The sequence below is a fragment of the Cibotium barometz genome, chromosome 37, assembly GCF_041138505.1.
Source record: "Cibotium barometz isolate CiBa-2024 chromosome 37, ASM4113850v1, whole genome shotgun sequence".
In the NCBI taxonomy this organism is placed as follows: Eukaryota; Viridiplantae; Streptophyta; class Polypodiopsida; order Cyatheales; family Cibotiaceae; genus Cibotium; species Cibotium barometz.
In genome coordinates, this window is record NC_141082.1 from 37,492,641 (window position 1) to 37,515,054 (window position 22,414).

The 22,414-nt window shown below is 44.9% G+C and overlaps 1 protein-coding gene across 8 annotated transcripts in view; it reads left to right on the forward strand.

The window, feature by feature from the left end:
* The window catches only part of LOC147617247 (protein GAMETE EXPRESSED 3-like), a 114,657-nt gene that overhangs the window by 63,989 nt on the left and 28,254 nt on the right, over positions 1-22,414 (forward strand). For 4 of the 8 annotated variants that reach the window (XM_086776871.1, XM_086776870.1, XM_086776873.1 and 1 more), the window contains 4 exons: positions 11,743-12,099; positions 12,187-12,436; positions 12,563-12,853; positions 19,007-19,093. In XM_086776871.1, coding sequence (XP_086632997.1) covers positions 11,743-12,099; positions 12,187-12,436; positions 12,563-12,853; positions 19,007-19,093 — 985 coding nt within the window. The remainder of the gene's footprint in view (positions 1-11,742; positions 12,100-12,186; positions 12,437-12,562; positions 12,854-19,006; positions 19,094-22,414) is intronic. The other 4 variants (XM_086776875.1, XM_086776878.1, XM_086776876.1 and 1 more) reach the window with 3 other exon arrangements.

Here is a 22,414-nt window from a genome sequence, read left to right on the forward strand (position 1 = left end):
GAAAAACACAGGGTCGTAACAGTTTTACAGTCTAAGAGCAATACAGATAGCAATGTTTTCGAGGCCATAGCTGCCTAGTTGGGGTATCCGAATCCCAAGGAATTGGCCTTGTCTTACTTGCTGGCAAAAGGAGAGATGAAGAAGAATGTGTCTCATCATGCCACTCATGCATATAGGAAAAATGGGGGAAAGACAAAGCTAAAACTGAAACTGAAATGAGAGCAAGACTAAAAAGAAACACAAAGCTTAGACATACCTTGAGATGAGTGTAGACAAGACACAAGATTGATGCTTTCATTGATGTGACACCTACAATATATAGGTGAGAAGTACAAGATAGAGCATGAGTGCATATGGGATAAATCCCTGAGTGCCACGTGGCATACACTGAGATGACCAAGACTAAAAGTACTCCTAGTGAGCACTTATTTCCAACACCCTCCTTAAGTGGACACTAGGAGGAAGACAAAAAGACAAGACTATGACATGACAAAAGATAAGACCAAGACAGAGAGACTAGACAAGGATTGAGAAACAAGCCAGAAGACAAGATGGACAAGACTAGAAGACAGAAGACAGACATAAAGACTGATAGACTGAGAGACAAGACATGACAGACAAAGATCCTGAGACACCCCTCCTCAAGTGATATCCTCATATGGGTCCACAAGGGTAGGGACAAGAGTGGATCATAGACAGACAGAGAGAGAGACAATCAGCCAGTAGAGTGGTCCCACAGAGAGAGAGACTTTCAGATAGATATGAGAGAGACTGACAAATAGAAGATAAATGGGGACATAGACAGAAAAATGCCAAGAGAATATGGGTAGCTAATCCACAAAAGAGAGGCATATAGACTGATAGACAGAGTGTCAGAGACATGTGACTTTAAGATCACACAAGATAGACACATAGACAGAGAGACTGACTGATTGTAGATAGACAGAGAGATGGACCTTGATAGATAATCCCTCCTCAAGGGCAATCCTCCTGCTAGAGTGGGTAATGCAGGGGTGCCTCTTGGATAGGGACAAGATAAGTCCATGTAGACAAATAAACATGATATTACCCCATGATCTACATCATTGGTGATCAATGGTGGTAGATAGCATGAAAAACATAGATAATTATGAGAGAGATGGGAAGGTCTTACCAGATTTGGCAGTGTCTAATCCCGTACAAGATAGAGAAGTAAATGAAATTCAGTATTGAGATTTTTTTTTTATTTTTTTTTTAATTTTTCAAGAGATAGGGAGTAGACAGACACTTGATTTCTGCTTTAAATTTACTGCTGTAGGTCTGGCTGGTCCAATGGACAGCTAACCCACATGATGAAGAAGAGAGTGGCATGGATGCAGATGATTGCAAACCCTAACATGGCAGCAGAGATGAGAATAGATCCGACATTGGCTTACCATGTAGGTTCTGATGAGGTAGGCGAAGACCCAAGCTGCAAGGAGGCCACAGAGCTTCTGTATATCGTGCAATCTGATGACATCGTGGTATACGTAGCAGCGGGTCTGCAGAAGGCGGTGTTGGCAGATGCCCACGCTGCAATCCACGCAGGAGATATTCCTCTTATTTTTCTTCAGATGAAGGTGATCGTTAACGCAAGCTGCAAAGAACTTCTCGGAAAGCAAAGCTTCTAGCCACTCTAGCTTCTGCGGCAAGTCGGCTGTCGTGAGCGTGTATCCCACCATGGCAACAAGGAGAGGACTGAATTGGGAAGAGTAGATTCCGCACGGTCCCAAATGAGGCGAAGGCCAGGCGAAGATGAGCTGGTTGAAAAACGATTGATGAGGGGGAGGCCGGTGCGCAGTGCATAAGAAAGAGAATGTTCGAAACTGAGACAGAAAGAGAGGGAGAGAGAGAGAGAGGGGCACATATACACAGGAGTTGAGGGCTAAACAGGGCCATAGCTGAAACGATGCGCAGAGAAAGAAGAAGCAGAATATGGCGTCTGTGTAGAAACAGGGTAGGTTTTCAAGCCTGCGAAGCGAGGCAGAGAGACAGAAGAAGAACGAGATATGGGAGGTGAAGGAGATGAAGAGGAGAGAGATGGCGCAGAAGCGAGCTTTGCTGTGGCATGCATTTGGACGGCCAACAGCAAAAGCGGCGGCCTGCTCTGATACCATATAGGAAAAATGGGGGAAAGACAAAGCTAAAACTGAAACTGAAATGAGAGCAAGACTAAAAGGAAACACAAAGCTTAGACATACCTTGAGATGAGTGTAGACAAGACACAAGATTGATGCTTTCATTGATGTGACACCTACAATATATAGGTGAGAAGTACAAGATAGAGCATGAGTGCATATGGGATAAATCCCTGAGTGCCACGTGGCATACACTGAGATGACCAAGACTAAAAGTACTCCTAGTGAGCACTTATTTCCAACAATGCAAAGGAGTCTGATGATGCCTCCTCTCATTCTCGTTATGCCTCTCGAAAACGAGAATACTCCAAGTATGAAGGCTCTTCTCATTCCCGGGGTAAGAGATACAGATTTGATTCCCCCGCCAGGTCACGTAGTAGGAAGAAGACCCGAGAATTTAAATAGGGAGATCAGGACATTAAGTTGGAAAATTTCCATGGAAAGATGGATTCTACGAAGGCTCTTTCATTTGTCAGGCAATTTGAGATAGCCTTTTGTGATGTAGACTTCACAGAGAAGTCTAAGCTGCGACATGTGGGCATACACTTGAAAGATACGGCTAGTGATTGGTGGATGGCCAAATTGTTGGATGGCACTGCAGCTCTTTCATGGACTGATTTTAAGAGGCAGTTTTGTGCACAGTTTTTGTAACTTGGTTGAACACAATGCTAATCAATACACTTAAATACACTAAGATTTGAAGGACACTTGCTCAAATACAAGAAGTAAAATTGCTGAATTGACAAGAGACACAATGAGCCGGAACGGCCGACCCCTACCTTGAGTAAATTGTATTACTATTGGAGAAATTCAATACATAGCTTCACGGGCATCCATTGCCAAATCCTCCATGCCAATGCATATGAAATTCAGCATTTAGAAAACAATGGTATGTCGATGTAGATCACCAAGGAGCTGCCTTGATGTCCCGCCCGACTTCAGTGCCCATATTCTCTACCATTGGCTCTATGTTCTACCAAGCAAGGTAGCAACATCTTCAAGAGCACATAGGACAAGAGAAATACTACACAGGGCGGCTAAACAAGGAGTCTTGCCCTTCTACTGAATAAGTAATGACAACATATTGTCCAATTAACTTACCAGTCTTCATAGAAGTTGTTGCAAGCGGAAGCCTTTGCGTTAGAAGCTTTAGAAGTGTTGATATCTTCGATTCGCCGCAATCCTTGGCGACAAAAGTCTTCAAGAGGATGAAGGGAACCTTGGGAAAGCTTCCCCTATGGTTCAATTTGAGAAAGGAAGGCTGAAATTAGGGTTTTCAGCAAAAAGACCAGAAATTACAGCGAAAATGAGAGCTGTTTTGCTGAATTTCAGTCATTGGGAGTGAGTAGGAGAGTGATTAGCACTTGGAAACACTCTTGGAAGCTTGGAAAACACCCTAGCAAGTTGGGTATGGCTATGGAGAGCTTGGAAATGGAGAGAAATGGTGGAAAAACAGAGTTTTGAACCTCCAAAAATCCTCATGAAGAGAAAACACGAATTTTCTCTTAATAAGTAAGTGAATTGGGGTCCAATAAGGTGAAGGGGACATGGGGAGATGCCCATTTATGAGTAAAAAGGGAGGATCAGGTCCTAGACATTAAGCCTTGTCCGCCTCAGGACTTCAGTGAGTGTGAACTTGGAAGCGGTCATAATTTATAAGTAACTTTTGGGTGCCCAAACTTTAATGAAGTGGGAACGCACTCACTTATAAATATTGGCTAAGTCCTAAGGGCTATTTGAGCTTGGATTGGGTAATACTTACCACCTGTTCACATGCCACACAACCATGTCAGCAGACAGTTTCAGAAGCACGGTTCACGGGCGAGGGCGTCCCCTAGCCCGGAACTACACATAGGTCATGCAGGCATGAAAACAGCATGCAATATCATTTGCAGGCAAGCACATAAAGATACTATGCAATGCAGCATTGGCATGAGTAATTTCCGTTCATGAAACCATATAAGATCAGGTGTTTCCAGGCAAGTATATGCGATACCAAACCCAGTGGAAAGCCAATCCTCCAGGCGTTTCCGGGCATGTACACAAAGGCACAAGTCCCAGCGGAAAGCCAAGTCCTCCAGATATTCCGGGCATGATAACGTCAAGTCCCAGTGGAATATCATATCCAACTATACAGCATGACACGTGTCAATCACATGCATAGGCACATTCCATAAGCCATGGACACCAATCCAATATGTACATAGTGTGAAAGCAAGAGTGAACCATTCGGGTGGCCAAATGGTGATAGTTTTTGCCACCAAACTTTGCTAAGAATGTGAAGTAAGGAATGGGATTGGCTTAAGCAGGAAGAGGGAGAGGTTGTGCAGACTTATGTGGTCAAATTTTGGAAGGTGCTGCTGAAGGTAACTCTCTTCATGTCTCTTGATGAAGAAGAGAAGAAAAGAAAATTTGAAGCTGGCTTACAGTCTATAATACAGGACACCCTTGTAGATTCTTTGATCATGGGCTGTCCAAACAGCAGAGGCTTGGTTACATACAAGATGGAAAATGTTTTGGATGCGGCAGTAAGAACCACTTCTATCCTAAGTGTCCAAAGAATCCCAAGATTGCAGGCGACAAGGTTGAGACGTCTAATGTGAATGTGATTCTTGATGTGCAGGGAAATACTGGACAACCTGCTGAGAGTAGAACCATATGCAAGGCTTGGGGGCAACTGAAGGAACAACTCACTCTTTTCCTTTTTGACAATGTATCCACAGATAATTTCATCTCTGAAGAGATGGCTGCAGCTATTGGATTAAATTTATCAGATTATGGTATGCAAATGAATGTTGATGCTGCTTTTGCTGGTAAAGGGGTTAATGTAACTCCTATCATTGGGAAACTTTGCATTCATATCTAGGGCTATCTAGATCATGAGAGCTTTTTGGTTGCTTCACTCACGAGATGTGATGTATTGTTGGAAATGCCTTGGCATGCTCGTATGGAGCCGAAGAAGGACTAAAAGTCTAAGAAAATTACCTTTTTACATAGAGGTAGGGAAGTGGTTATAGATGCTGGTGCTCCAGGAAGCACCATACCTATTGTCAGTCATGTACAAATTCTCTAAGTAATGAAAAAGTCTACTTGTTCTTACTTGGTTTTTGTCAGAGATGAAGTTGAACATTCTCAAAGTAATGTAAACGTGGATCATTTCACTCAAGAAAGGTTAAAGTTCTTACATGGTTTTAGAGATTGCTTTCGCGATGCTTTGCCTGGTGAGTTACCACTAGAGAGACCCGAAGATCATCGCATTGATCTGATTCCGGGTAGTTCTCCTCCTAATAGGCCACCTTATTGAGTAAGTGCCAGCTAGCAAGAGGAGATTATGACGCAAGTTAACGACTTGCTTGAGAAAGGGTTGGTACGTCCTAACTTTTCTCCCTATTGTTCGCCAATTTTATTGGTACAGCAGAAGGATGGTTCGTATCGCATGTGTGGATTATTGTGCCTTGAATAAAATCATGATTAAGAACAGGTTTCCTATTCCACGCATAGATGATATTTTGGATAAATTGGGAGGAGCTGCTTGTTTTAGCTGCATTGATCTTAAAAGTGGCTACCATCATCGACCATTTCTCTAGAAATGTCTGCTTGTAGCGCGACGCGCTGCTTCAATGGTTTAATATAGAATACGACCCGCTAAACAACTTTTAATGCCATATTCTCCGAAACTAAGTCATGTATCGTCCGTTTTGCAAAATCAGTGGCATCTTAGGATGTCCATAAGACGGCTTTTCGAACCGCTTTTGGGCTATATGAGTTTTTGGTAGTGCCTTTTGGCCTTACTTATGCTCCTGCCACTTTTAATCGAATGATGGACCGCATATTCCAAAAACACGAGAAATGTACTGACACATTCTTTGATGACATCATTGTCTTCTCAAAGAACGAGGAAGAGCATAGAGAACATTTGACGATAGTTTTTGAAGAGCTTAGACAACATAAGGTCTACATAAATGGTAAGAAGAGTGAATTCTTTTTATCTGAGATTTATTATCTTGGTCATATCGTATCCAAGGATGGGCTACGCATGGATCCAAGCAAAATATAGGCTATCCAGGATTGGCCAAAGTTGAAGTCAAGTCAGAAGTCTTCTTGGGTTATGTGCATATTACCAGGAGGTTTACCAGACACTTCTCTGAGATTGCCTCACCTTTGCATGATCTCACTAAGAAGAAAGCTGTCTTTAAGTGGAATGATGTAGAGAAGGAAGCCTTCCATAAGCTGAAAGCTGGTATCGTATTAGGGCCGGTATTGATTATTTCGGATTTACATAAACCCTTTTCAGTTGAGTGTGATGCATGTGGAGACAGCATTGGAGCTGTTCTGAATCAAGGTGGTCATGCCATAGCTTTTGAAAGCGGGCGGCTTCAACATGCAGAGCTTCACTTGCAGGTTTATAAAAAAGAGTTATTGGCAGTGATTCATGCTCTTACTGTGTGGAAGCATTATCTTCTTGGGGCTGAATTTGTTATCAAAACGGATCACTAGAGTTTGCGGTACTTTTTGATGCAAACTAAATTCTCATAGAAGCATATGAGATGGGCGAATTTCCTCTCTATGTTTCATTTTTAGATTTTGCATACACCTAGTAAAAATAATGTAGTGGAAGATGCTCTTTCTAGAAATAAGGCCGTAGGTACATGCTATCACTCTTGCCTATCATCAGGATCTTTTCAACATACGAAATTCGTATGATACGAATGATAATTTTCAGCTTGTATGGGCTGATTTACAGTAGGGCATTTCATCCCCGAACTATTGCATACGGGATGGATATCTGATGATGCAAAATCACTTGTGTGCATAAGGATTTATGGGTTAAGGTGATGGATGAATGCCATGCACCGCCGTATGTAGGACATAGAGGAATTCTCGCCACTACACAGGCTTTGGAGAAGTACTTTTTCTAGCCGAGAATGCGCAAAGACATAGATGTTTATGTGCGCGGATGTATGATTTGCCAGAAAGTGAAGTTTGACAGGCATAAGGCATCGAGTTTGCTTCAATTGTTACCTATTTCGGATCGGCCATGGGACTTCATCGCCATGGATTTGCCTAAAACACAAGGAAATGATGCCATATGGACCATCATTGACAGGTTTAGTAAGCATGCTCATTTCATTCTTGTGCGAAAGAATATTAAGCCTGAGCACATGGCGATAATATTCTTGGCCCAGATTTTCAAGCATCATGGTATGCCCAAGACTATTGTGGGTAATCGGGATCCGAGAACCCCAAGTTTGTTTTGGCGGGCTTTATTTGATAATATGGGCACACAGCTGAATTTTTCATCAGCATATCATCCTTAGACGGATGGGTAGAGTGAAATTGCAAATTCAGCTGTACTTGATCTGCTCAAATGCTGTGGCTGAGTAGAAATCAGATTGGGAGAAGTACTTGCCTCTTGTGGAGTTTGCTTATAACAATATGGTGCACACCTCCACTGGGAAAGCACCCTTTGAGATTGTTTATGGTGGCAGGGTGGTGCTTCCACCTATCCTTCGCACGAAGGATGAAATCTTTGTTGTGGATGAGTATGTTAGAGATTTGGATACATTTTTCTCATAGAGACAGACAGCCATACAAAGAACTCAGGAAAAGCATAAGAAAGCTCAAGATAACATCGCAGACATGTCGACTTCAAAGAGGGTGATTGGGTGCTTCTCAAGTTTGAGAAGGCACGCCTTCGGAAGCGACTGGAAAGGAAGGCAAGTGCTTAAAATTGTCTCCCAGGTACTATGGGCCATTCCAAGTGTTGGAACGGATTAATGAGGTGGCTTTCAGGCTTGCTTTGCCTGAGAACTGGCGCATACATAATGCTTTTCATGTTAGCCTCAAGAAATATGTGGGTCATGAGCTGCTTAAGCCGGTTATTGAGGACCAACCCGAAATCGATGAGCTTGAAAAAGTACTTCAACCGGAACAGATTGTGTTTCATAAGGAACGAAGAGTTGTTGGTGGCAAGCTTATCCGCAGGTTTCTTGTGAAGTTTAAGAACTACCCTTCTCTGGATGTGAAATGGGTAGATGAAGACTACCCAGGAATTATCTGGATCTTCTACAGGTTTATTTGGTCGTTTTTCAGTTGCAGACAACTATTTAGAAACCGGGGAGAATGTCATATTTCTGACTATTCACATGTGGAGGAACACCATGGGAGGGTAGGTATAGACCTTGGTGTGTGTTCCAGGCATGGTGTAGTACATGTGGAAGCCATGGAAGGATTGAGATCTTGGCATGGTTTGTTACATGCGGAAGGACTCCATGGAAGGATTGAGCTCCTGGCATGATTTGTTACATGTGGAAGGGCTCCATGGAAGCATTGATATCTTGGTGTGAGTTCCCGGCATGGCTCCATACATGTGGAAGGGCTTCATGGAAGGGTACATACCCTGGTGAGAGTTCTTGGCATGCTGATGAAGTCTCGTGGAAGGGTGGACACCCTAGTGAGCATTCTTTATACCTATATGGGCAGTGCTTGAGACAGGTTGTGTACAAGATGAATAAGTTGTGAGATGGAATCTAGAATATTATGCATAAAGCATCTGTGTGTGTTTTGACATGCATGAATGACTTGTCTTAGCTGCTTGGACAATGCCTGGTATTTCTACTTGTGATTGTCCATGGGCTCCGGGAACGTTGGCAACCTTGTGGACACATTTGTTTGGGACTGAGGCAGTGGTCTTATGTGTTTTGTAGGTGGTAAGTGATCCCAAACTCAATGTACAGCTTATATTTTATTATACTAAGGTTTATGAGTGCAGGTGTTCACATACACTTAAATTTGGGCAGACAAATTATAAAGTGTTTACATACACTTAAGTTTGGGCGGACAATTTATAAAGCGTTTACATCAAGTGGATCAGTTTTAAATGAAACTTGGCCATTACTCAAGGTGGGCAGCCCATCATGCAATAATAGCTCCACGAGTTGCTATTCTGGGAGGTGGAGAAGCCAAAAGCAGCTAGGCGCCCCTTCAGGTGCCAGCCTGTAGAGTGTTTACTCTCTAGCACCCGTTCTCTTGTACTGGAACACAAAAGAAACCTAAGGGGGGGGCCGGCCCAACTTCAGCCCCTAGTGTTGTGTCTTGTGCAAGTTTCTCATATTGCTATTTCAGTGGTTTTTAAAGCACGTTTCTCACATTTTTGTGTACACGCTTCCGTATTTGTGACAGCCTCCTGTGATATGAGTCCTAAACAATATGATCCTAGGGCATACCATAGTTGGCAGGGGTTTTTTGAAACGTGTTTCAAAAACGTTTCTTTCAAATCCCAGATGTTTCAAACAAGGGGAGGGGGTACAGGTCCCAAAATTTATATGTAACTTTGTAATATGCAAGAAATATGTTGCCTGCAAAACAATATTAAACATGGATCATTTACACGTTAAACCATGTTTACAAGTTAAAAATAAAGATTTAGGGTGTCAATGGGAACCCGACTGACCAATTGACATAATAAATAAACTGGTAACATCAAGAATCAAAATCCGGATTCCATCATCAATAATGGCAACTGCGCAAAACTCAAGAAAGAATATATTAAGTAGGCAAGAGTGACATAGTCCACTAAGCACTCAAAGTGATCACAAAAAGTCATTAAAATTAAATGTTGTTTGAACAAGTTTTGTTAGGCAAAATATCACACCCTGTTACCTTCATTAAGTAAGGCCATCAGGACGGTGACTTTTTCCCATGATTATCCTGACCGTGGTCTCACATTTTGGAGGAGCTAGTGAAGGTCATCTGGGGTTGAGGAAAACTGGGAGCAAAGCTGATTCAGGAGCACCAGGTATTGCTCCCTCCGCGGTGTTTCACCTTGCCAGGCGTTAGTACGGGCGTGCCTGTTGGTGCACGGTCCCGGAAGACCTGTAAGGGCATGTGTTCACCCAGTGAAGGTGGGAGATTACTGTGACTTGGTCTACTCCGACACAACTGATTCTTCACCGACAACAACTCATTGTTTACCAGTTGTATTCACTCCTTGTTATGGAGAAATTTGGCCTAGGGCCCATGAACACTTGTACATATAAATACTCTAAGAAATACAACAGTATTGAGGGGGGGGGGGGGGGGGTGCGGCCTTTTCCGGCCCCAGTGATGGTGTCAAGTGTTCTTTGTTATTTTCAGTTTTAATGTTGCAAGTGTTGTCCTTTGTTTGACTTAGTTAAGTGATCTAAAATATGTGTATTTTATCTTCCGATTTGTCAGGCCTCCTGTAGAGAGCAGTTACACCCAAAGACTTTGAAACGTTTCGTTTCATAAAAAATGAATGAAACGCGTTTCTTTGCTACTATGGGCCATACTTTATGGGCCTCTATGTATCCCCATGGTCTTTGATGGTGTAGGGCATCTGGGACATATGGAGGCTGCTACCGTCTCTAATCTTTACTGGTGGCTATCAGCCAGAAAAACAGTGTTACCTTTTGGTTTCTACTACAAGTTCACAACGTCCTCGAAAAAAAAGCCTGCATGGTTCAAGTAACATGGTGATTCTCCCTATAACGTCTCCAAGTGTATAACAATCATTAGATTGTTGATAGGCTGCCCTTTGGTGATTTGGTGATATGGATTTGACCAGCTTTGACACAAATAAAGAGGTATCCATTATCTACAAGGAAGCATTGTGGATAGATGCGTTGATGTATGTTTTCTTCTCTCGTCTAATATGCTAATGATTAAGCAACAAAAACATAAGATTGTTACGTGTCTACTCGGAACCTCTATGAATACATGGAATAAGTCCAAGAAGCAAGCACCTGAAGTTAGATCACATGGTGTCTGTAGTGGCTAGGGCATTTCAAGTTGAAGCACTTGTGGCACGGTTAGGGTTTAGAGGGAGAAATCAGTAAAACCAAGGATTGATGCAACATGTTATCGGAAAAACAGATCGGATGCGTATCAATCATGATTACCTAAATGAGCCAAAAATTTGAAACTTCATTACGGTTGATACCCGAGAATTAGTGGAGGCTATATCCCCGCCGTTTTGTCACCAAACTCTTAATGTTCACTGATGGCAACCCAGAAGATTGAACCAAGAACTTTACATTGCAGAACATGTGCAGTCAATTTTAGTCAATCTTTCAGCCAGGACAGTAAGGAACTCAGTCAGCATTGATACTAATTGTAGGAAAATATTGGTTCTCCATTTGGTGAGGTTGCTTTTGGCAGCAGAGATTGGTATTATTTGGAACCATGAAACTAGACTTGTGGGGAGCAAGAAGTGGCATGTGATGGCCCATGAGGCTTCTACAGTTCGGTTGCCTTCTAGGTATGAATTATGTTGAAAGATGTCAAAAGGAAAAAAAACTGGTTCAACAAGGTAGAGAAGTTGCAAGCACGGGGACCTGGAGAATGCCTCAAACAAGTGGAGTTAAACAAAAAGAATATTTTTCTTGTTAGTAAACCTTAGAAGCAATGTAGGCTGCCAAGTTTGTTTTAATGAGCTTCGAGATATATAAGAGCAATTCTCATATCAAATGTAACAAGTATAGCATCCTAAAGATTAATATTAGAATACTATTCTGATTATATTATTTTTGTTATAAAGAATCACAATATTTCATCTACTGGCCAGGTTTATGCAGCAGCTGACCAGACTGTGGTGGTTGTTACTCCTCCATCCTCGGAGTTGACAAGACCTTCTGCAGCTGATTTTTTTAGTATGGTTCCAGCCATTAGCTTGAAGTCTATTGGCAATTTTTCTTCTGTAACAGGACTTGCAGTGACATCTTGGAGCTCAGTCCTTTACATCAATACGGGGACAGGCATTCACGCTTTCTTGTTGGATGGCACACCTCTGTGGAGCACACTTGTGCAGTTCAACGACAGTGTAATGAAGTCTCCAGAATCAATGGGGTCATGTGCACATAATGTGACAGATTGCATTTTTTTTCCATCTTTGGCTGTGGACCAATGCGATGGAAGCATTTATGTGAGTTTGCACAGAAAGACAGATTCTGCATGATTTTAAAATTATCCTGTTTATTTATATTTTTCATCTTTTTATGGACTTTCTCAGGTAGCACGATCAGATGGTTGGTTGTATTCGTATGCAACTTGGCAACCATTTCTGAGATGGCGTTATGCTCTAAGTGTTGATGTGCCATCATCGGTCAAAGTAATCTCTGGAAATAACGGACGCGTTTATGCAGCAATGGCCAATCATGATAGGGTGTATGCTTTATCCACCAACTTGGGGACCCTGGTTTGGCAAGCGAAAGTTGGACCTCTTGGTGAAACAAGCTGTATCCCAGTGGTTGACTTGTCAGGTGCAACATCACTTGACCCTAAGAAACAGAATTGAAAAGCATCATATTATTACGTCAGTTTCAGCAGGATTATGGTAATCTGTTTCGCCTATGCTAGAGGTATGATTTCTGTATGTAACAACTCAGGTTTTGTATCAATTGGCTCTTTAGATGGATTTCTATACGTTATTTCTCCAGATGGAACACAGATAAACAAATATTTGGCAGATGATATCTCATCTCCAGTGAGCATACAAACATCACCCATTCTTGATTGCTCAAATGAAGCAATATATGTAGCTCAAACTAGAGTTCAGTCCAAATCCATACAGCAGGTGGATGGAACCAAGGTTGTTTCCTTCACACAATCATGGGGCATGAACATATGGATGCTTGTTCCGTCTAGTGGACAGGTTCTGTGGAGCACGTGGTACCCAGGTACACACTCTCTAGTATGACATGTAATGTCGCACTAGTTTTTTTTTTTTTTTTTCGTTTGCCATGACATGAAGAAAATAATTTAAACTACTAGCAACAGATTGACATAGGGATGTTGCCAAGCCCATTCTCTTGGATCCAAGGGATCAACTCTCCATAACCCTATGCAAGACCATGTTCCATAATGGATGTCGGGCAAAGATCAGGCTATCCACCCAATGGCTGGAGTATCTACTATGAGGGAAATCGCCCCCTTGAGTGGACTAAGAGCAAGAGAGCCTCCATGCTTTCCCGTATCCTCCTCCAGGAAGGGCCAATCCACTCTAATGTATGCCTTCTGGAAGTTGAGAAGCAAAACTGCAAGATCCTCCCCCTGAATCTAGCTGTGGTGGTTGCCTCATTATCCAAGATGGTGCGATCCCAAATAAAGGCCGTCTGTGTAGCATGGATCAAGTATGGGAGTGCTGGGTGAAGGCATAAGCTGATCGCCTTGGCGAGGATCTTGTACATTATCCCTAAGAGAGTGATGGCCTCCACTGGTGGATCTCGGGGCATTCACCACCCTCTTTCGGGATGAGGTAAATTAGACCCTTGGTCAGGTGCTCGGGAAAGCAGCCTGAAAACCCGCTCCCATGAGATCCGAAAAGCGAAGGAAGAGGGATACTGGCAGGCCATCCTCTCCGGGGCACTTCCGGCGGGGGAGGGTCTTAAGTGCCTTGGCTAGCTCCAGCCAAAGGACTCTGAAACAGAGGGCTGAATATGCCTCCAAACTTGCCAGCGGGCCTCCGCTCTTTGTTAGGAATCCGGCTTGGTGGTGAGGGGAGAGAACTGTAGAAGGCCGAGGCTACCTCTTTGACCTGCTGAGGCTCTGAGGCAATGGATCCATCTGGTTGGCGGAGAGTCCTGATCCCCTCCCGACGAAAATGGGGTCCTGAAGCGGTAAAGAACTTTTGGGAGACACGATCCCCAGCCCCTGGGTCCAGAATGTATATGTACTCAATCCTGTGCTTCTCCAGACTCTCTAAAGCAGTGTGGGTGGCCTCTACATGGCCACTAACCCAGGTGCTCTCTGCAGTGAGGCGAGGCTGCGGCGGAGGCTCCTCTCCTGCTGTCAGAAGGCCCTGAGTCTCCCCTGTCCAGGTGTCTTGAAATAATCAGCTAATTTGAATAGTGCGGCATCAAGCTCAATCTCCACACTCCCTAAAAGAAAATGTGGGAGGCCCAGATCTCCTCAATGTGGGTGGAAACAACTGGATCTTGAGGGAGGCGATGTAGAATCCGTGCAGACTGCTGGCTATCATCTTGGCCAGGCTCCACTAAGGTGAGAATCATGGGGGCAGGTCTGAGAAGGTCATGCTGGCTAGGATGCCTACCATGCCTCCTCTGTCACAGCCCCACTTATCCACCTAGAAGTGGTCCAGGTGTGAGAAGGTGGCCCTCTCCGCGTGTTGATGTCGATCTGAATGGAAGAAGGCGAGGCTGCCCTACTTGCGACCAAACTCCAGTAGGTGTTGGTGTCCTGCCCCCGGATATGGAAGAGCAGCTTCCAACTGGATGTTAGAACACCTGTGAATTAGGGTTAGGGTTTGCAACTGCAAAGCACACACATAGGGATGAACAGGATAGAGAGAGTGAGAGGCACACAACTTAATGTTGATTGAATGGTTGGGAGATGTGCACAAGTACAAAGATAAAGTACACCTCATAAGTGGATAAGAGGGTGTACACATGCAGGGGGGGGAAAAGCCTCCTAGTGAGGGAAAAAGTGCCCCGGCCAATAAAGTGTGTTCACACACATCACTGCTTGTGACATAAATGTCTACAAACCGCCCTAGAGTGATGATGTGAACATGTACAAGGACAATCAATAAAAAGAAACAAGCGCAAAGCTTTGCGAAAAGCTATGAACTTCTCACGAGGAAGAGCTTTCGTGAACGAATCTGCCATGTTGTCATGTGTAGGCACATAGACCAAACTGATCTCTCGTGCAGAGAGCCTCTCCCTAACATAATGATGGTGCACCTCAATGTGCTTAGTGCAAGCATGAAATATTGGGTTCCTCGCAACTGCCAATGCACTCTAACTATCAGTAAAGGTACAAGTGGAGGACACCTATCCAACACTCAAATTACCCAAAAGGCATCTGAGCCATACACACTTGACTGTTGCTGTAAAAGCTGCCCTATACTCAGCTTCATAGCTCTAAGTGGCCAGTGTTGGCTGCTTCTTGCTAAGCCATGATACACATGAATCACCAAGATGGAAGCAAAAACCGCTAGTGGACACCTTGGTACCATAACATTTTACCCACTCCGAATCATTGAAAGTGTGGAGTTGTGTCTCACCCCCCTAGGATATATCAATCCAAGGAACTGGGCACCCTATAAGTAGCGGAAAACCCGCTTGATAGCTTGCCAATGCTTGGTACCTGGGCAATGCATAAATCTATTCAACTGTGACACCCCAACCAAATATCGGTGCCAAACCCAATTTTAAACACAGTGCCATAGAAATCCCTAGATGCTTGTAGCTCCAAGAAGATAATACCCTCAAAAGAAATAGAGTCCATCAGCTCCAACTCTGTACCAAGAGTAGCCAAATGCTGTACAATAGCATCCTCCTCGAAGGTCGGCATTGCCAAATGTAAAAACTCAACTGCCCCCCTTGAAAATTGATGTCGGGACTCCACAAGCCCAACCAAATCCACCGGGAGCAATGATACCATGAAAGAGTGCACGGAGCGGAAGCAAAAGAGCACTAGAGTGTGTTGAATAGAGAGTGCAAGAGAGAGAGAGAGATATGGAGCAACTATGTTGAATACAGTGAAGTCCCAAGCAAGAGACAGAAGTAGTCTCATAAGTGAGGGAGCAAAAGATAGACTAGGCAAGATACAAAAGTGAGAGGCCAGCCCACCTATTTATAGGTGGGAAGAGCTGGCCGACTGGAACTGCAGAAGTTGGCCGACTGGGAAAAAAGGCATCCAGGCTGGGAAAAATCCCAGAAAAATATATAAAATAAGGGTGGCCAGCCCACAATCAAGGGCCATGCAAAAGGGACCAAAAGGACACCAGACATGGGCAGAAACTGGGGATGAATGTGCTAACAATCTGCCTTATGCTTGAGCTTGTAAACCCACTTTGTACCAATGGCTTTCTTGCCATGGGGCAAGTCAGACAAATACCAAGTGTCAATCTTGAGAATCGAGTTGTACTCATCCTGCATGACATGCATCCATTTAGCTTCCTCCTATGCTTCCTTGAAGGAAACAGGTTCCTCGTCATTGCAAGTGGTAATGATAACCTGCACGTGTCTTTTTGGATAGAGGACATGTGATCTTGATATCACAGAGTGTATCCAACAACCATCTTGGCACCCGTTTGGACGTCTGAATGGCTGTTAGTTCCTCATTCACTGCGTTATCCACCATAGCTTCATCTAAGGCATGATCTGTGGGCTGTAAAATGGGCTGAATCTTAGCCAAAGCATTGCAGCTATTGGAGGCTGAATTTCAGCACCCTGTTGAGCACCATAATGCAAAACCACATCTTTGCCTTCGCCTTTGCCATCGGCATCAAAAGCTTGATCACCAACCCTTATACCACACCTATTTGTCCTAGACTGTTCCTCTTGCAGAAGCAAGGGAACAAGCTCATCAAATGAAAGCATTTGCATTGCCTTTCATGAGCAATCTGAGAGTGTTAGTGAAGCCCTAAAATAGTTTTGGTAATGCATTGAGAATAAAAGTGACAAGAGAGCTGTTCAGAATGCTCTCATCAATGTTGGCAAGCTGTCCAGAATGATCTCATGAATGTTAGCAAGCTGTTCTCGAAGGCCTTCTGATCCGACCTGTGCACCATCTTCTCCCTCTCTTTCTGCTGGCCAATGTTGAACTGCTGCTTCCTATATCGGTTTCTTTGGCTCACCTGAGGACCTATCTGATCCCCCACAAACATGCCTACTCTGTGTGACTGTAGGCTTTGTGCTTACAGTCCTACATAGGGCACATATGATCTTGTGGAGAAGCAACATACACATAAGCCGTGGGTTTCTCAAGATGTCTACACACAGATCTCAACACACAACCCAAGGCCCTGGTTCTTGCATATCCAGAATTTGGCACTCTCCCTCTCCCTCATGCTTTCTTCTCACCCTCAGAGCCATACGTGATAGAAGACCGTAAAAGCACCACTAATCAAACCATAAAAACAACATCAAGATGAATACCTGGGCTTCACAACACAATTTCCTATGATTCAAAAGACATGCAAACCTTGCTTTGCTTCCGCCTCTACAATTAGGATGGCTTTGATACCAAGTGTAAGATCCTACCGTAGATCAACCCTAATACACAGGCCAAACAAGATTAGTATAAACCAAATAGAAGGGGTACATGCAAGCTCACCACCCTACCATAGGTTTGCGACTGCGAACCATCCCCAAGCTAGGGGCTAAGGTTCCACTCCCACAGGTCCATGCCAGTCAGCCCTGGCATCCCATACCACCAGTGCCTGCCTATAGGGGCCCTCGGCAATACTACCCATGATCCACCATGTCCATGTGGTAGGAGTTAGCCTCTTGGTCCATATCTAGACCACATTGAATCAATAATAACCCAAGGCTCACTTGTATAGTGTTTATTGCTGCTATAAATAACCGTCCGCTCAACTTGCTCCGACCAATAAAATGGTCCTAGGGAGCATGAGCAGAAGCTTCCAGAAACGTTCTAGGTAGTTGGTTACTTGCTCACCCTGCCTCTAGGAAAGCACTCCCATCAAGGTAATAGTCCACAAGAATAAATTGCTTCAAGACCGCCTTGCAACAATCATCTTAGTGATTTACGGAGTGATGCTTAAGGTGGTCTTTCCACCACAAGAGGGCAGCATTTGTCATAGCTGTGCCCTCTTGTCAGTGATGTGACGGCGTCTCTCTGTCGACAACGCGTAGATGTAGCATGATGATTGTCGGACTAGGAGCGAAGCTCGTCTGGTACATAGGAGTGATAAATCCTCCTCTTGAAAGTTTCACCACTGTGTCCTTGGTATTGTCATGCCCCTTACAAGCCTTGATAGAATCCAAATCTTTAACATGAGGCGATGGGGGTGCCGACTCTATCCGATCGAGACAGTTAGACATGGCCTCCAAGCTTGCGTTGAGACCGTGAAGTAAATCTGCAAGCTCTGCAAGATCCATAACAAGTCGCTTGAAACCAAGGGTAAAGAATGGTGGTGAAGGATGAAAGCCTTTCACACTGAGAAAGGTGGGGTCTATACACCGTAGATACTAAAACCCAAATAATGACTTTTCCCAAACCCGGACTTGTGCCACTCCCGCAGCCTAGGGACTCTATCCTATCCAAGCAATCAATGAGCACAGGTGCCAGAAAAGAAGAAAAATTTGTAGGTTCACTAGGGTTTGATACCAACTGTAGAACACTTGTGCCTATGTGCTAGGGTTTTCAAAGATAGAAAGAAGAGTGCGGCGGAATCACACGCAGCACACACGACGTATATATGTGCATCAATGCTACTGGTTGGTTAGTACACGTTATGGGCGTGTTGTCCATGACCTGCCACATGTCATCGCCGCCACATCATCATTGCCACGTGGCACTTGTGCCTGCCCATGGACTTGTACATGCTATCCTCTGTGTAAACAGAGGTGAGGTGTGTGGGATAAGCATATCATGAATAGGACACTGGGTGACTACTATAGGCCCCAACAAGCTGAGGCAGAACAAGGTTGGGCTGGTAAGTGCAATGCTCAAGGTGAGATGTAGTCCAATTTGATTCAGGTTAACAAGGCCGTGAAAAACTTCTACAGCTTGCTTCTTTCTACTGAACATAGCAGCACATTTGGGTCCTTACACGTTAGATGGTTATGGCTGCTGCCACGTGGAGGTTGCAGCATATGGGCAGCCCTCACAGCTATAGTTTCTATAGATTGCCGTGGGAGAGATTAGGTCCTGGGCTGTTCCTTCCTAGAATGAGTTGAGCAGTTCCAGGAAAGACTGAAGTTAACTAGAGAAACTTGGTGCAGAATTTTTACCTCACTTCAAGCCATGCCTCTGACTTAAGTTAGAAAATTAGCGTTTTTATTTTATTGTTTTTAATGTGAGCTTGCTATGCTAACTAGTGAAACAGGTTGTTTGAACAGGTCTTTTTCCTGCAGCAATACTGCTGAGGGACTTAAGCTCATACAATATCGATTCCAATTGGTTAATTGCACTTACAGCTGCTGCAAGTATTCTTTCAAACCTTCAACTAGTAATTTATCATATAATTTTAAAATGCTTCAAAAATAATTTTGCATTGTTTGCATCATCAAATCTCTTTCTCAATGAAGAGTCTCAATATTAAACTGGCACATTTTTTTTGGGGGGGGAAGAAGATCCTTGTATTAGTTACCAAAAAAAAGCTATAATGGCTAGGTACAAACTCGTGCCCAAATGGGAAGTGAGAGTCAAGAAGCATAAAGGGGAGTCTTCTCCTCCGGCTGGCCGCTCTAGGAGGTGAACGCTATCTCATACAATAGGGGGAGTGGGAAACAACCACATAGGTGGTCTATAGTGCCAAGTGGGCTTGCCACCACCACTGTCAATAAGAAAGGGACTGTGATGCCAGATCTCATACAATGGGGGAGGGGGAAACAACCACAAAGGTGGTCTATAGTGCCAAGTGGGCTCACCACCATTGTCAGTAAGAAAGGGACTGCCCTCTTGGTGCTTCTGCATGCGGTCTGAGCCACCCTAAAGCTTCCCCCACTGACCACGGAGGGTATGAATGATATTGAGCCACATGCTCTGGATGGACTCCACTAGCAGGCTGAGGGTGCCTTCGATGGCTTCGTTGCATCGAGCTCTCTAGATGTGCCACGCAGCAATACTGCCGCGGATCTCCCATCTCTAGCTAGAACCTGGAGTCTAGTGACATGTAGGTGGAGCTAGAACTGACATTGCAGAAGTACGAAGGTGAGAGACTTGAAGGCTAGTCCCCCACCCTCCTCCTCATATGATGGTACTGCTAGCGTTTGCTGTCGGAGTGCCCTCAAACTCTGGCATTTGAATCCTACATCCCAGCCATGCACTGTATGTAAAAAAGGGGGTGCCAGGCATCCCCTTACTGTCCTCTGGATCATGCCATGTCCACTCTCCCGGGTTCCACTGGAGAAGCGTGAGAGGCCGGCCATCTCAAATCCACAAATGCCGGAGTCCCTCTCTGCCCACCTTGGCCAGTGGAGGGTCAATGTGCCACTCATGTGCATGGAAAAACCAATCACCCTCCCCCTTTGCAAGGTGCATCCTCTAAGATCCCCCAAGGGGGTCACAACACTCTCCAGTCTGCCATGAGGTTCGATAGAGAAGGTGAGTAAGGCGGAACTCTCATCCGTGCCATGAACTGCTAGGGTATAACATGCCTGGTGAACACTCCTAGCCACTGCCCGCGGGGGGGGGGGGGGGGGGGGGGGGGGGGTGGTTTTCAAGTATCGAGGCCAACCACTCCGGAGGGATGGAGGAGTCGATGTCGAGTCTAAGTCTGTTCGTGCCCCAGATCCCAGTAAGGCCCCTCCTGGGCCTCTAGGGCCAGCTGTGTGAATGTAAGCCAATCTCCAAGTGATCTGGTGGGGCCCGTGCTCAAAGCTTGCAATGATATGTGCAGAGACGAGCCTAAAGCATGTGACCACTAGGCAGGCGGACCATAGGGTTCCATATCAGAGGCTGTCGGAGATGCTCCTTGGAGGCTACTATAGCTGACTATTGAAGGGTTGGCATGAGATGATCCCAAGCATGCAAGCGACCTACTGCAAATCTGTCCTCAAATGCAGGGCTAAGCCACAAGCCCACATCTCTGTGAAAATCCATCTCATGCTCTGAGGCCAAGGGCTTGCCAGAATTGGGGTGTGGGCGGAGATCCTAGCCAAGAGGAAGTCCTTCCAAGGCTCACCACCCAAAAGAAGGCCTTGAACAATCAACTTGCCCAAAAGGGCATGGCTCTGAATAGAGGGGTCGAGCATGCCCAAGCCCCACTCTCCAGGCCACCTTGGTCCGTGTAGGCCTCCAGTCACTGCCAGCCCACAGAAAGTTGCGGATCAAGCGTTAAACTTGACCAATACAAGCTCGGGAGAAAGGCCAGTAGGAGGTGATGTCCCACATGGTGGCACAAGAAGAACTTGGTTCGCCAGCACAACCTGGCTGGCTAAAGAAAGCCTAGTGGAACTCCAATATAGGAGCTTCATCCAAATGCTCAGAAAAAGAGGGGATAGCTGCTGCTCAAGAGGGAGATCAATGCCAACCTGGCATCCAAGATAACGAAACACATTGGACCCACTCCTCTGGAAATCCCATCTTGCACATTGTTCCCTCTAGAAAGCCCCAATCTACTCTGTGAGAGGCTCTCTCAAAATCAAGGAGGAGAACAATAAAATCCTGTTGATGCATCTCGGCCGAGGCGGTCTCCTCCTAGAAGGTGAAGATGTTGTCTAGAATGCTCTGATCATGAATGAAACCGGTCTTTGTACCATGTATCAAGCTAGGGAGGAAGGGTAGTTGTGGGTTGATGGCCTTGCCCAGAATTTTGTAGGCAACCCCTAGAAGGGTGATGGGTCTCCACTGTCGAATCTCCAATCTGTCATCACTCTCCTTGGAAATCAAGTGGATAAATTCCTTTGACAACCTCTCTGGCATGGCTCCCATAACCATCATCTCATTAAAAACAGCTCTAAGGCTGCCTTCCATGAGATTCCAATGACGGAGAAATAAGGAGACTGGAAACCCATTCTCTCCTGGGCATTTGCCCCCTAGGTAGTGCCGTCATAGCTTCTGCCAACTCCTCTGATGTGAAGGGGGTCAGGAGGAAGGTCCGGAGAGCGTGAGGGACCACCTCTCTCGTATGTCACCAAACCCGCTCATGCGCATCTAGCATGTGTGAGGATATGGGGGCACCCTTGAGAAGAGAGCTTAAGAAATTTGTGGCAATGGCTCTCACATGTGGGGGGGGGGGGAGGTAACAATGGAACCATCGTGGCCTCCTAGCCTGCGGATACTATCTCTCCGCCTGTGTGGGCTTGCAATCTCAAAGAAATCTCCAGTGACCTTGTCTCCCAATTGTGTCCAGAAGGAGGCTTTGGCATGGTATCTGTACTCGACCCTCTGCTCCTCTATGGATTTGAGCTGTGTACGGGGGGTGGTAGCCAATTGACTCTCAATCCACGGGCTATGTGGTGCACTCTCTTGAAGCCACTGTAGATAAGCTAGGCCTTGGCGAATGCTCCTCTCGTGCTCTCAGAAGCTAGCCAATCTGCTCTGCGTTTCCTCTTGCAGTAGACTATGAAACCGGCCTTCAATAAAAATCAAAGGGCAATGATCAATCTGTCGCGCAAACACACATGCTTAAGTTGTAAATGCAGTAAAGAAAGCAAACACAAGGGAGCTAGAGTGCTCCTGCAAACAGTACACGAACACCGATTGTTGGCCCCAATACGCAGTGGCGCCCCTTGCAGTATTTCTTTAATTGATTAGAAGAGCTCTGATTACAATATGGCTGGGAACTCAGCCAGCACAGAAGA